The sequence below is a fragment of the Macrosteles quadrilineatus genome, unplaced genomic scaffold, assembly GCF_028750875.1.
Source record: "Macrosteles quadrilineatus isolate MER2022 unplaced genomic scaffold, UCM_ALF_1.0 Scaffold_1__1_contigs__length_201487025, whole genome shotgun sequence".
NCBI lineage: Eukaryota > Metazoa > Arthropoda > Insecta > Hemiptera > Cicadellidae > Macrosteles > Macrosteles quadrilineatus.
The window spans coordinates 169,327,008-169,342,655 of NW_026542594.1; the positions used below are offsets into that span (position 1 = coordinate 169,327,008).

Sequence of the window (15,648 nt, forward strand, 5' to 3'; positions counted from 1 at the left end):
AAAAAACTGTAATCATAATTATTTTTGAGTGAAAATGTTATAAATATAGCATCTAATAACATAGTAGCCTATATTTTAAAATTCTAAATGACGAGGAAACAAGTAAACTTAATTAAAGTATATTTTATGAAACCGATGTTATTATGACATCTGACTGTATAGCTAGGTTGGTATGCTAATGAGTATTATGACTACCATTGTTTAGTTAACAATCATTAGACCAACTGTGTTTACAAGTAGCTAGCTCTAGAGAAGAACATCATTCAATAATCAGTGGATGAAAGGGGCATGCGCTGGTTCAACCGATTTATAACTAATGAAAATCTGCAATTTGGAAAACCAGCAACTACTTTTGCTGATGAAATACTTTAAAAGTAAACTTGAAAAACATATTAACCAATAATATAATTCGCAAAAATGTTACAGTTTAAAAACCTTTTATACTAATCAAAATTTACATATTCAAAAATGTAATTTTTTTAACCGGAAAAATACTATTTATAAAAGTACTAAACTGATCATTTAAGAAATTATGTTATTTCATTCATTACTTAAGTTTCAACGTAAATAACCAAACGCTGCAGTTAGGTTGAGTTCACAAATAGTTGTTGTTCATCTGGAAGTTATGGTATTAGCTAGTCAGCTGTAGTAGTGAATTAGTCACCAGTTTTTGTACTCTCCAAAATACACCACATATTACAACATTATGTTGACAAACTCGTTGCTTGAGCAGGCACGTTCCTAGCACAGAAACCTTGTCAGTATCTCCGTCTCAAAGTATTAGACGATTACTCTACTATTCCATCTTCAACATCCAGGTGACAAACAATGTTTATTGTGATTGGCCGTTTTACCATATGATAGCAATCAATACCTGTTAGCCTACAATGTTAATGTTATGGACGCAAATAAGACTTTAATAATAGATTTACTCTACTGTACTCTTTTCTAAACAAAAAAAAGCTTTGAGTCCACCATCCAGAAATAACTCAACTATAATTTCTATGCAATAAAAACATAGTTATTGAAAAGAGTAAATAATTACAAGGAGATAGTCACAAGAATATCTATTTACTGTACTTATTGTTATTTCAGTTTAAGGATTTTTAGCTTAACTTTAAAATTTTTTGATTAATTTATGTTGTCTCCAGAATTGCTGAATTACAAAGTAATCAAAGCTGTTTACAGTACATTATCAAAGAAAAATGAATTACATGGAAAGTATGTACATATTCTTGATTACATAAAAAAATAGTACTAAACATATAAATAAATCGTAAGGTGTAAGGTAAATTTTTTCTACCTTAAATAAATATATAATTTAAAAAAATAATATGAAAAAATTAAATTATTGAGTACCGTAATATCAAATCCACCATACTGGTTGTGCAGTCACACTGCTTTCAAAATTCAACAAGTTCATCTGCACACGGTAACATGTCGTGGGTAAAGTTCTCATACAACTAACTGTGGTCTAAATTGAAAAAGGGTGTTTTAGCTTAACTTAAATTTAAAAATATATCTCTTTACACGCCCATTATGAAATTCATTTTAGTTTTCATTGTCCAGAATACTCAATAATATTATATTGTTCAATACCAATAATATAAACCGTGACAAAAAACATAATGTTTCGGTTGATTCATTCTACACTACCGAGCATTGTAAGCTACTGTAAAGGAAATCCAAGTCCTTGTCTTGCCGATTGTGAAGAGAGAAATGTGAATAGGTCCAGTACTCAGGGCCGCAGCTCTGAGTCAAGGTTGCTTTCTACATGCAGCTGAATAGTCCCTTTAGACCTCCCCCTCTAACCTTGGAAACAACCTGTTACGTTGCATTGCACTTCTGTGCTGTAGATAATCTATGATATATCATCAAAATGGCTAATGAGCCAAGCTTTTTTTCTATAGACGAATTTTCTAGCACAAATCAGCCTACTCCGAATTTTTAACACTGTTGGCAGTGAGTAAGCAGCCTACATGACCAAAACTCTTTATACTAAATTCCTCGAACAATTAAAAATTTTTTTTGGATTTGAAGAATTGTTAATTTAAGTTTTTATAAATTTACAAAATAATTTAGCGTTCCGTCTTAGAGTTTTAAATTTAAATATTATGTTTAGTTTAAGCAACAAAATATTTGATTTGCTTCATGAAATGATAGATCTAAGCATGATGTCATGTTTGTGTCCTGACTCCTGTCGTTGTCTATTGTAACTTTATGTTGCTGATTAACCATAAAAGATTATTATTATTATTCAACCCAATTAAGTTTCTAAACTAACTGCAGCAGCTAAAATTATGAAAGCTATACAATAGATGTACTGTATGAATACCAAACTATCATAAGAATTTCAAGAACCACTAGCCATGGATAAGAAGTATTTTTTTACCTTGTTTAGTTTTCCTAGAGCTGATATCAAGTCTGCCCACTCGCTGGTGTACTCGAAACTCTTGAGCGCTTTGTCCACTGCAGACACATACCTGCGCAAAAATTCAGTTAGGTATAGTTGTAGTTAGGTGTAGTCGTTTGTACATAATCATACTTTGTTGTAATCAAGCAATATAAAAATATGTAATGATCATCAATACGTTACAGAGTAAATTTGATCACTTGGACCTAAGGTGGCTCTTTTCAACAAAGAGTAGATTAGGAGTCCTTGAAGCCTAGACGTTTTAACTCATAAAACAATTACAAAACAAATTTCTATAATCTCTCAGTATACTAGATATTTAAATTACAATCACTTTAGCATTTGAAAAAATATTTTGAGGTGGTAAATAACTCTTTAGCGGCTGGTTGAAAATAACAAAATTAAAATTGCACTTATGGCGGGCAGATCCAAGATAGCCATCCATGAACTCACTTGGAAATACATTCTAAACCACAAACAACATTTCTAATCCCACAGTATACTAGATATTTCTATAATAATCACTTTGGTGTTTGAAAAACTATTTTTGGATGATAATTAACTCTTTAGCAGCTGTTTGAAATTATCCAAGATGGCCGCTAGCCTCCAAGGGGGTCTTAACGGCCAGGCAAAGCCAAGGTCGGTTAAGCAAGGGATGAAAAGACATTTTGGCTATATTTTTTGCTTTACTGCACCATATTACTAAGCTAACCAATTCGCTAAAAGCTAAAATGTTTTAATTTTTTTACTCATAAAAAATATCTCACAAATTTTTTTCCCTCTTTTACGTACGAAAAAAATTTGAAACAATTTAAAAAGGCGCTATTACTATGGTCAACTCAAATAGATCTGGCGGTTCTATTTCCAGCTGGCCTATTTCAAAACATTACCTTGACCCCCAAGTTCTATTTGCTTTGATTGTAGTACATATAATATGTATTTAGATGCATAAGGTATATTCTGTCAATATAATAAATTATTCAAATCTTAAATACGGTAGGCCTACTCAAATATTAATTTAAATTTATTCTAAATGATGATGTTATTGTAATAAAACAAGGTGTGACACGATGATAAAACACACTAACAAATAAAAACAATACACTAATATTTTTATCAATCCGGCTATTGCCTTTGGCAAAATCAGTTAATACAAATTTTAAAGTCACAAAAATGTACAGCTGACAAGCCTAACACCAGCTGATTCTTTTTGCCCTAGGGATTAAAAGGCCTACATAAACTCTACAATGTATTGAAAAAAGCTTTTTTTGATGCAGTGTAGAATTAGTTACACTTTACAAATCTTTGAGCAGAAATACAAGTTTATTCAAACGTTTGTAATATTTTTAATAGCAAATTTATTAATTTTTTGAAAAATCTAAGTTAGGTAGTATTTTATTTAGGGTATTATATAAATCCTATATTGTAGAAAATAAAAAATACCTCTGCCACAGCAAACCTGCCGACTAAGCGAATTTCCATTTGTCTGAATTGATTTTCAATTAAATCTATTTAGGCTAAATAACATTAGGTTTAACAAGTACCTAGGTTTGCTGCTACAAAGAAACTAATAAAGTGTGATTTTTAGTAAAATATTAATAGCTTAGTATAAAATAAATAAATTTAGGTACCAAGTTTGATCAAAATATATCCATAATCAAGTAAACTACCAGTACAACATTTTACAATATTCGCCATACAAAGGAATTTTAAATTTAAAATTTTTTGAATTTTCTCCGTTACCAATAACTGTACAAAAACTATTTGATATACTAAATCCTTTTTTTAGGTCTAGAGAGAAATTAATAAATTTTGTGTATTGAGGGTCAAAAATGAGAAAAACCAATTTTTACCCCATAAAACCCCTTTCCCATGGCCTGATCATGCTGGTTCGCAAATTCATTCAAGTTTATCCCGCCTTACACCTTAAAACCAAATTTCATCAAAATCGGACAAAAATTACTCTGAACGAATGGTGTTTTTGGCCACTGGGACATCAAAATGAAAAAGTAAATTGGTATCGGGCCTAGGTCTTACCGTGCCACCTACGGTAATAGCTACTTAGGAAAATTCACTAAAACTGAAAATTAGTTTCTTAAGTTCCAATTTAAATCATGCTTGCTACACCAACGGAATTATTAACAGAATCATTCAAGAGTACAAGATTAGGTTAGCTCGGGAGATGCTAATTACAGCTGAGTTTACGGGTTTATGTTAGGTGAGCTGGAACATCAACAAGACTCGTTCCGTTACGGCCAAACATCCGGTTAACACTTGGATCTCACAGACAACACAACGTCAAAGGAACTTTCTTTACTATGTTGGACACAGAATAATAACATTTGAATTAAACAGATTCAATCTGTAAAAAAATATATATCTTTTCCCTGTTGGTCATGTAAATTGTAATTTCTCAAACAAAAACTATTTATTAATCTTTTACTTAATGTGTCCATTATACACAATTTAATAAAAAAGCAATCCTAGATTATTTTTTTGTAGAATAATAAATTATTAAAATACAACCAATTCAGCATTCAGTAAAAACCCGACTTATGTTTTTTGTTTTCAATTAGCCTTGGGGCATTTCTTAAGCTTAGCTAAGTAACAGTAAATCTTTAATGTTATTAATTTTTATCTTATACTAGGCACTAGTAAAATTGTGATAGGACCAAAAATTGTAAATGATTCTTTAAAAGCCACTGTAGAGGATAGTTAGTACTGCTATTGACAATAGATTACAGTGTGTTTCATTCAATCAATGGCTTCTTCATAAAACAAATAACTTAATTTCACAAAATTAATAGCTAATATTAGGTTGGCAGTAGTTTAAAAAGGATTTGAGAAGGAAACATGAACAGCAAAATGTAAACATTGAACTTAAACCAATTAATCATTTTTGTGTCCTTTACATAACTTTGAAATCTCAGGGGACATGGCCCTGATGGATTTTAAGAAATATAACATTAACATTCCCAGAAATAGAAATGCATAGACAATTTTCCCAAGTTTCACAGATTGGGTGGATGCAAGGTCAAACAAACATTCCGACAGGCAGGCATACATTTGATTGTATATAGGTAAAATGTTTATACTTTTAGGCATCACAACTCACTAATGTATGAATCCATTATACGAATAAAGTAAAAGTTAAGGACGAATATTTCATAAAGGAAAGCCAAGTAGAGCGTGTTCAGCAGTAAACCTTATCATTGAGAAACTGATAGTGATGTCTCACAAGTATCATTTTAACTCGTCCCTAGCTCATTAAGTAGGGTAACTTATTTACATACCTGACAACATAGAAATGTTAATTCACTGGAATTACACTACAGTTGTCTCTTGGAAATAGAACAGCTAAGAGACCAGGAGGATGTCGAATTGCTAAATGTTGGATTATCAAGATTGTTTTCAGAGAATTTTTCAAATAGAGAATTTATGGGATAAAGTAAACTGTTGTAGTTTGCTTGTTTATAGATAACGAATATATTTTAATTAAATTTCATAAATTTATTTATTTCATACAAAGTCACATTTCAATTATTACAGACACTTTATTACCTTCCCCGTAGAAGCAAACCTAAGTACCAGTACTCATAAGTTATTTAAATAGGGAATAAGTCTGCCAAGTTTTGTTTGTTGTTAAGTCTGACAATTTTAAGGGAATATTCTAGTGAAAGTCAAACTAGCTAAGATAATTAGAAGCTCGCTTAGTCTGCAGGTTTGCTGTGACAGGAGTATGCATTTCATTGATATAAATAAATACCGGTACTTTATCGTCTTGACAATATACATTGTATCGACAGTACAATTAAATCACTTTTAACTTAAGTTTATAATTAAGTTAAACTCTTTATAATTCCGTTTTTAAATTTTGATGCATTTTTCATTAAAGTCTTCAATAGAATAGATCGGATCTTCGGATTTGTTTTAATTTTTTTATTATTTTAATTTTAACTTTTGAATAAGTTATTAGTTGGTAATTTGTTAAATAATTTTCTTATATTGTAATAAAGATGTTTTTCATAAAACTTTGTTTTGTGGAAATTAGAAGAAAATTTTGTAATTTTCTCAAATCATAATTCTTTTCACATATCAATTCATCATTTTTCCAGAATTTCTCAAAATTATTCTTTAAAAATCGTAATGTTTCGTAAATTTATAATGAGTAAAATAAGTCATAAGTCATAAGTATTTTATTGCATAAAACATTCTTCATTACAAAGGCAATGGTGAAGAGATGCATGGTCAATCAATAAGTTATAAAAACTAAAAGTAATGAGTTACAACAAAATACAACAAGAACAGCACAATTTAGAGAAAGTTACCAATTCAAACAAGTTAGAAAAAAGACAAATTCAAATTAAGATCTTGAAGCAATATCAGAGAAAAAAACAATTAAAAACATTCTGTGTCATATTTTACATAAACTAAGGTCAATTAATGTCACGGTCATTTAGGAAAGCTGCCAGGAAGTAATATGATTTCTCCACCAATAGCCTAATGATTTAGTCCAAATTTTAAATTTTTGTGGTGTATAGGATTTTATTTTTGAGGGGATCTTATTATATAGACAAATCCCCATATAGATGGGGTTTTTTTCAAAATGAGAGTGTTTATGAATTGGATAATTTAGCAGATTTGGGTTTCGATTTTTAAAAGGTCATTAACTGGTTATTTATGAAAACTTCCTTACAGGATTGGCGTGGTTTTAAGTTTTAAAAAATAATTCTTAATACAGACTTTTGTAATTGAAATATCTGTTTAGTTTTTGATGAAGTTGAGCCCCATATAGGTATTGCATAGGTATCTAATGTTGGAAATAATTAACGAATGATATAAAGAAAGTAATGCGTCTTTACTAGAGAACATAGACAATCTTCTTAGTATAAAAATAATTTGGGAAAGTGTTTTACATAAATGCTCAATATGTGAGTTGAAGTTTAAATTATGGTCTATAATAAGTCCTAGGAATTTGATTGTTCCTAGTTCTTCTATATGTTGATCAATAATTAAGATATTTATGTTGAATTTTTTTTATTTTATCTCTGATTGAAAACTCTATAAATTTTGTTTTATTTACATTAATTTCCAAATGGGTTTCCATGAAGCATTGTGCTAATTCATTTGATTCTTCATAACATTTCATTTCAAATTCTTCTCCATACTTGTTAGATAAAATACCACCCTTTATGTTCTAATGCAGTTTTAATATCCAACCATTTGGTACAGTATTAAAACGCCATGAAGTTAACCAAAATCACCAAAAAGTACATAATGTGGTTTATTGAAACTAGGCTACTTAAATGCAATGACAATACATATATTATTAACAATACAAGCTTAGGCCTAATTTGTTACCACTTAAGTTCTTTTGTAAAACTGCCAGTGGCGGACTAAGTATGTCGAACTAAAAACTGTCGTCTTACTGCGGAGGGTTTGTTTACTGTACTAAATCATGAAATTATATCAGCAGACATTCTGATTTGCCAGAAATAGCCTATAAATTTTATTTTATAGTTTCACAATATTATAAATCAACACTGATCTGAAGTGCCACATCAAATTTCCAGAACTATAGGCAAAACGCTATAATTAATAATGTTAATTAGAATATTTTACGAGTTTTCTTATAATACATCTCTGTGAGTTTGTGCAATATAGTCTTGACATATTCAGATGACATTTAGTCTCTAGGCTCCATGTGCATGTTATGACAGGCCAAGATAAGGTCAATCAATAAAAGCAAATGGCAGCTCTCTATTACTGGAATCAGCTGTTTGATTGATATGCTCCAACTTAATGCGAATTTGCCATTTGTCAATCCACACCCATTGTTTCATTTATAATCTGATTAAGATTATAAGACTAAGCTTTACAAGTCACGAAGAATTATTTATTGGTTAATTTCATTTAATTACTTTTAAAAATTATGATTATTCAATTGGGCCAACCTTTTGGTGTTTAATACTGTAACAAAACATATATCTTTGAAACTCAAAGATTATATTACATATTAAAATGATTAATTGTTAATCATGCAGATTGTATAGACCGTATTAATGTGGTCCATACAATCTGCATACAATCTGTCTATAACAAATTTTTGCAATTTGAATGTCTTTTTTTTGTCACTGAGTAAAAAAATAGGCCTACAACAAAAACAGTGTTTTGAACTAGAAAATCCTAAATTTTTTATTTAGATTTAGGGACGTTAAAAAATTATGAATTATTCAGCGATTGAACTATGGCTGGCATGTACAGTCAGGTTTTCCCTTATTTTATTGATAAAAACAGTTGCATAATGTTTGGTTCTACGATCAACTCAAATGTCAGCCCATCCCGCCAACTTTCACTTTCATAAATAAGCTATAGGTTTTCTGGCTAAAGGAAATAACACCTTAGGCCGGGGCCACACGAGGCGGATCATCCTCGCGGACGGTCCGTGCGGATGATCCGCGTGGTCTGACAACACTTTGAACCAAATGAGAGTGGCCACACGGGGCGATCCTAAGCCGCCTGGGTAGATTGTCCGCGCCATGTCGTCGATTGTCCACGCGATCATAGCCGGGTTGGAGGGGATGAGGGTCGCCGGAATTTTATCTCGCTGGAATATTACCCCCTCGGCAAAGCTGACGTCACTATGACGTAGTAGCCTGAGTGGCCAAAAGTTTGTTCGCGGCCAAAATTTTACCGCGGATTTGGAAGTCTAATGAAAATAGCCAGAGCGTGATTAATTAAACTATTAGCGTTAAAAACTGGAATCCATATAACTAGCGTATAGACAACTGAAGATGTACAGGCCGGATTTTTACCCCAGGATTTTTACCCCCAGAATTTTACCCCCGGATTTTTACCCCCTGGATTTTTACCCCCCGGAATTTTACCCCCTGGCGGATTTTAGAAATTGAATGATTGATTTTCTTATTTCTGTTTTTAATTAATTGTAAACATTTCATTTTATTTAGTCGCCTACCTTTATTTATTTATTTTGTAATCTCAACTAAGTAAACGGAATTCGCTGTTTAATTTTGATGTTTGGGATTTGCGTTTGGGGCCAACTGTTGGTTAATAAGTATGTAAAATAAACTGAGTAGCTCATTTAAATTATAATTGGGGGAACATTTCATCGTAAAGATACAATAAGGCATATTTTGTTATTGTTACAATACAAACAAAAAACATTGTTTACCACAGTTGTATAATAAATCGTTAAAAAAATCTTTGAATCAATTACCATTCTGATGTTTTTTTATAGGCTACGTCATATTAATCAACTGTTGGCTTCAAAGATCGAATCCTGATACTCGAATCCCAAAATTAAAATCAAAAACCTGTTCAATTAGTTGATGTTACAAATAAATTAAGATAGGCTACTTAAAAATAATATGTTTAACTTACTATTAAATTTAAAAAAATGTTCTGGGCAATGAGAGGGTTTGCAAAAGTTTTGATTCAATAATTAAATTATTTAATAAATGTTTTATTGAATCTGAGCAAAGCTCGGTTTCTCGGTAGGCTACTACTCTTAAAAACTTAGCATCAGCACCATGTGCAAAGCCACTGCCAGTTGCATGTCATCCAATATCTCAGCGCTGTCGCACGAAATCCAGGGCTCCTGTATACGAAGGTAGGATAAGTTAGGTTAGTTTGCACTACAGTCGGTAAAACAGTATTCACAGTGTGCAGGCGCTCAGGATGTCATGGGACAGCGCTGAGCCATTGGACGTGGTGCAACTGACAGCGGCTTTGGACGTGGTGCAACTGCTAACTTGCTCATTTAAGAATGCAAAATATGCTGGTTCACAACGACCAATCTTATGACTTCCAGATGTTTATTGCAATTACTTTTGGGCATGATGAAATTTGGACGTCGTGTAATGCATCCTACAAAAATAATTCCATTTTTCTATGTAAAATAGCCAAGATTTTTATATTGAGATCCCAGTTTTATGACTACGATAATTAGTAGGCACACAATCAGCCTAAGTTATAGAGTTATGGGGCTTTAACAAAATTAATATAGACTACTGTACCGGTACCAGTAACATAGCCTAATTCCTGTAACTATACAAAAAATAGGATAAGTTACTTAATAGTTACTTAAGTTAAGGCCTAATATTAACAATTCTAGGGTGTTGATATTGAATTGTTACTTTTTAATTTACCATTGGTAGGCATATCATATTAGCCTACAATTGTAACTTACAGTACCGGTAGTATTATCTTGTATAGACCAAACAAAAATGGACGAAACTTTGACCAAATGTCAGACATAACTTAACTCATACATTGTAGGGCCCTACGCCTTTTTGAGATTCCATTAAAAAAAATTACTATACTGAAAATACGTAGCCTATGAATGGACTATGGTGGCCTAGGATAAAATGTTAGACCCTATTACCTACAATTTTTGTATCTACGGTCAACTTGGTTTGAGTTAGGTAAATTAACTTACCGGTAGGCCTACTGAACTTAATTCATTCTTGGCTTTAAGTGTTTGACAATTTAACTTGAATTCTAGACTGTCCTGAGGATATATTTCTGCAACGCATCCGAAAAGTTATCCAGTAAGTTAGGCCTATTATCACCCAAAACAGGGTCCTCTCCCAAGGAACAAGATTTGAGAGTTTTTAACACCAAGTTCTTGCTTACAGTAACTTTAGACATTGACTATTATGATTTGCTTTTTATTGGGAAGGTTTTTTCAATAGTCTACATTCTCTTATAATATGCAAGTAGAATAATCAAAATTGTATAAGTTTTTTAAGTTAGAGGGAAGTCTGTAAGGTGAATTGATTTGTAAATATAGGTAGGCCTAGGCTATACCAGTGGAGATACATACAAAATAAATGTGATAATTTAGGCATAACTTAGACTTGACTTATGCCATGGAATAAGAAAGCTGGACTGCTTTGACTTTGTCCCAGGGCTAAAAGTGCCAAGCTAGGCTTTTGTAGGATGATGAAAATTTTACAACACCATATGGAAAAAGGTTCTCTTTCATGAAAAGAGATAAATATATATAATCTTTTTTAGTTCAAACTTTGCTTAGTCGTACTTACACTCTATATTTGGAATCCTTCATCAACTCATACTCTTCTAAAGCTATGGTCCCCATGTTTTCAGTAGGTTCCTTCTTTTATCACAGAACATACATAAAGAATACACTAATTTCAGTTGTAAGGAGGGAAATATTCGCACAACCCACGGGGTGGTAAAATGTACTCACAATTAGAACGTAGTAAAACTAAAACATCAAACATAGTACACGAATACACACATTGACTGACAACGACAAGATAAGCAATCCATTCCAGAACAACAGACATTAGCAGAACGCAAAACTAAAACTAGAAATGCAAACACACAACCTTATGACATGACTTGTGAACAGGGCTACCACGCTCGTCACATGTAATGATCGTTTACGTTATAGAGTATAACATATGTATGAACAAATATAATACTAGATAAGAATTAAATGATTTTTTTACTCGCTGTATATTATATGTTACTAATTTATTGCCAATTGAGATGGAGACACCAGCTACATGTGTATTTCAACCCAAATATTCAAGTTAATGTGAATGATGAGTATACTGACTTTATAATCAATGCATGGACTTATCATCCCATTGTACATTTTGAAGCTTGTTTTTTATATCTAGTTCATGTTGGTGACACTGGGCGCTAGTGTTGACAACATTTCGTTTACTTTATGGTTAGTTTAATGATTTGTGGTTTATTGGTTACTATAGGGCACAATTTATTGTTTATCATTAGATCTTTCTGGCTAAACACAGTTTTAAATAGCTAGAGAGAAATTGTTAACAATCCTATCCTATCCTATACAATCCTCGCTGGTACTATAACAATAATATCGCATTTAGGTAATCCATAAGGTTGACAACTCTACTAATGGTGTAAGTTTCTACCATGGTAGAATTGAGTGACTCACACTGAGATTGAGATGCCTAGTGTAACTTTACCACTTGGCATTTGCAACCAAACAGACCAGCTGCTTCATTAGCGTGGACCTGGACCATTCTTATAAAAGCTCAATGACCAAGTCATAAGTCATTGTCTTTATTGCCATTAAATACCGGTACAACAAGTACAATAGGCTCGTCATTTAAATAAACAAAACATGCCAAATTAAATCCATCAACAAACAATTCAAATAAATAAGCTCAAGTTATCAATAACGAAGATAAACATGGTCTGAGTTACACACCAGTACTCTTTGAGTTAACTCTTTTAAACTCATTTGAAATATGACTGTTATTCGTTTTGAAATAACTCCTGTATACTTTGCAATTGCTCGAATTCGAGCAACATGTACACTAGTACTTAATTAATTAAATTACTGAAATGATTACGGGTGTTCAATATTATGTATTGACTTTATATCATATATATTGTCCACATTTTTTTGTCCAAATAAGCAATTTTTATACCTATACACAAACTAAAGCTGGGTCCTAAGCTAAACATGCCTTAGAATCAATTTTAGGAACGTCGTTCTTTTTATGCCTCAGAAAATTATTGTCATCCAGATTTAACTTTTTCTGAGGAATAGTAATCATGTAACCCTGAGGATTATTTTTGAAGATATATTCCGCTAAAAAGTCTATGGGATCTTGAGGAATTTGAACAGCAACTTTGAAAATACCATTTGTCAAGGTGGGGAAAATATTATTGACTAAGTAGCTTATCAATGGATAGCTTCTTATTGCCAAAGTAATCTCTTCAACTTCATTCTGTTCAAGTTCCATTACTTCATCTTTTATACTATTTGCGACCTCGGGTTTTGATTTAGAAACCTGGTAATTTGTTTTCATTGGGTATTCCATATCTGAAATCGTTTCCACACATTGGAAACTTTCACTTGTACTTGATGGAACAACAGTTTCTGGATCTCTAAGATAGCAATATTTTTTAATAACGTACAACGTTTTATAAAACACATCATCTTCAGTGTCTCGATCAGTAAAATCTACTGTGGTTACCTTGCATTTTTCACCTAATTTAAAAAAGAATGATTCCATTATATTAACAGTTTCATTAGTATGAAGTTCAGTTCTCACTTGTGTGTCTATAAAAGGTTCTCCTTTTAAGCTTTTTGATACAGCATCAGAAAGGTTGGTTGAAGTGCTCATTTTTAAATCTTGCTCGTGGTGTGTTGAAACCACTGAAACCCTATGGTTATTTTTTTCGGATCCTGTTTGCTGGCTAAGCATATCTAATTTTTGGAAACTTGTTTGTTTATTATAAAATATTACCAAGTCGGGACTGTTTTGAATGTTTGTGATTTCATCAGAATTAGAAGTTTCTCCATTATTTTGATAAAATATAATATTAGCTTCTTCTGGATTCTGTGGATATTCATTAAGGATATAGCCTTGGTAAATGTAAGGGTTTCTTTTTAATAATCTTGCCATAATATTTACATTATCTGATAACTTTGAAAGAGTTGCACCATTAGAAGTATAATTTTTTATTGCATTAATTATTGGTTCCACGTCTTCCTTGCATTTCTCAACATCACACAATACTAAACCTGGAGTTAGGTTGGAACTTTTCAAATTATGTATATTTTGCATTTCTGGTGAGCCAAGTAAGTTATTTCCCTCAATCATCGCTTGTTTATTAAGAATCTCTTCAGCATATTTTGATATTTCGTGTTGAACGTTTATGAATGGAATTTTGTAATAATTACTAATCCCTTGGACAGCATTTTTCAATTTGCCGCTATCTGAAACGTTAAAGAATATCAATCGCAATGGTTTGTGATGTTTAGCCTCAACAAATTCCTTCACTATGTGGTTTATGTTTGCTGTAAAACCAGATTTGTAATTCCATGGTATATCTTCCTCTCTAAAGAGAGGATAACATGACTCCAAATAGACCTTGCTTGTAACTTTGTCAAATAGTTCTTGTGAGACCATATCATCAATAATCGCAAACTCTTTTGAATGAAATTCACAAATTCCTGTTCCTAAGCTTGAACTAATAGCTTTGGAAATATCTATCATGTTACTTTGAACTGGATCCTTGGCAAATACAAAGGGAATTTTTACATGACCTATGTGCTTTATTGTGGTCTTTATAATTTGTGCAAGATTATCTACATGAACTATGGGTATAATGTTGTTTTCTTGTGAATATATTGGTACATGTGTGTAGCAGTAAGCCTTTTCAAAGATGGGATACAACTCATTTTCTTCGTAGCCATAAGGTACACCACTTACAACTACTGCTGATTTTATTTTTTGCTCAAGTTGTGCTTTCACGATTTGTTCCTCCAATTCAAATAACAGTTGATAATTAGGGTGAGGAACTCTTATTCTATAATCACTTTCAATGAAAGGGAGTTCTTCGTCCATGCTAAGAGGTTTAGTGAGCGCCCAGGTCATAAAACTTGACACAAGAACAAATTTTGGCAATTCGTCAAATTTAGGGTTTCTATTACAATTAGCTTTACTTTCATCGATGAAATTGATTATGTTATTCAAAAGCCAAGCTGCTTCAATTAGTTGATCTAAGTTTTCATGTACACAATAAATTATAGTGCCACATTTAAGAAGTTCTTTGAGAAATTCAGGATCATCGAAGTTGTGTTTCAGAAGGATGACACCTTCAAAATCCTCTACACTTGTGTCCATAAAAGTTCCAACAATATCATATTTACAATTACGATTAATACCTGAGATTATATTGTCTTGGATATAATTTGTAGTTACTGATTCGTTTTCAAGAGGAGCTACTGCAAAATGGTTCACATGAAACCTTTTAAGCTTTTCTTTTAAAAATGCGTTTCTGCTTTCCAAAGATTCCAACTCCATCATGTCATAGTATTCTGCAATTGTCAACTTACTAGTGTCAAGCTGATTGCTCTTTTCTGATGAATTATTTGTATAATCCACATTTATCTCCTTTTTGGACATATTATGAAGTTTGTCTTTTACTTTTGGCACAGACGTTTCAGCATCACTAATTTTCAATTTTGATATTTCAACATCGCTTGGATTCGTCTTGGCAGAGCCAAAATCATGTTTATCATTATAACTAGGATAACTTTCATTCCGTAAATTGTCATTCAGGATAAGAGATACAATACGCTTTCCTGTAAATGAATCAATATGGTTTATGAAAATTCTGTTCGTAGTAAAATACTTTTCTTCAGTGATTTCTTCTGACAGTCTTTTTCTCGCTGCCTCGCTAAATCCTAA

General features: G+C 31.9%; 1 protein-coding gene across 2 annotated transcripts in view; it reads right to left on the bottom strand.

Annotated features, from left to right (window-relative positions):
- Positions 1 to 11,742, bottom strand: part of LOC128989578 (protein dopey-1 homolog) — a 92,795-nt gene extending 81,053 nt beyond the window's left edge. Inside the window, exons 1-3 of one of the 2 annotated variants that reach the window (XM_054411493.1) lie at positions 11,646 to 11,734; positions 11,479 to 11,552; positions 2,393 to 2,483 (exon numbers count right to left, since the gene is read on the bottom strand). In XM_054411493.1, coding sequence (XP_054267468.1) covers positions 2,393 to 2,483; positions 11,479 to 11,534 — 147 coding nt within the window. In that variant the 5' untranslated portion in view covers positions 11,535 to 11,552; positions 11,646 to 11,734. Of the gene's footprint in view, positions 1 to 2,392; positions 2,484 to 11,478 lie in introns of both variants that reach the window. The other variant, XM_054411500.1, reaches the window with a different exon arrangement.
- Between the last annotated feature and the right edge of the window lie 3,906 nt (positions 11,743 to 15,648).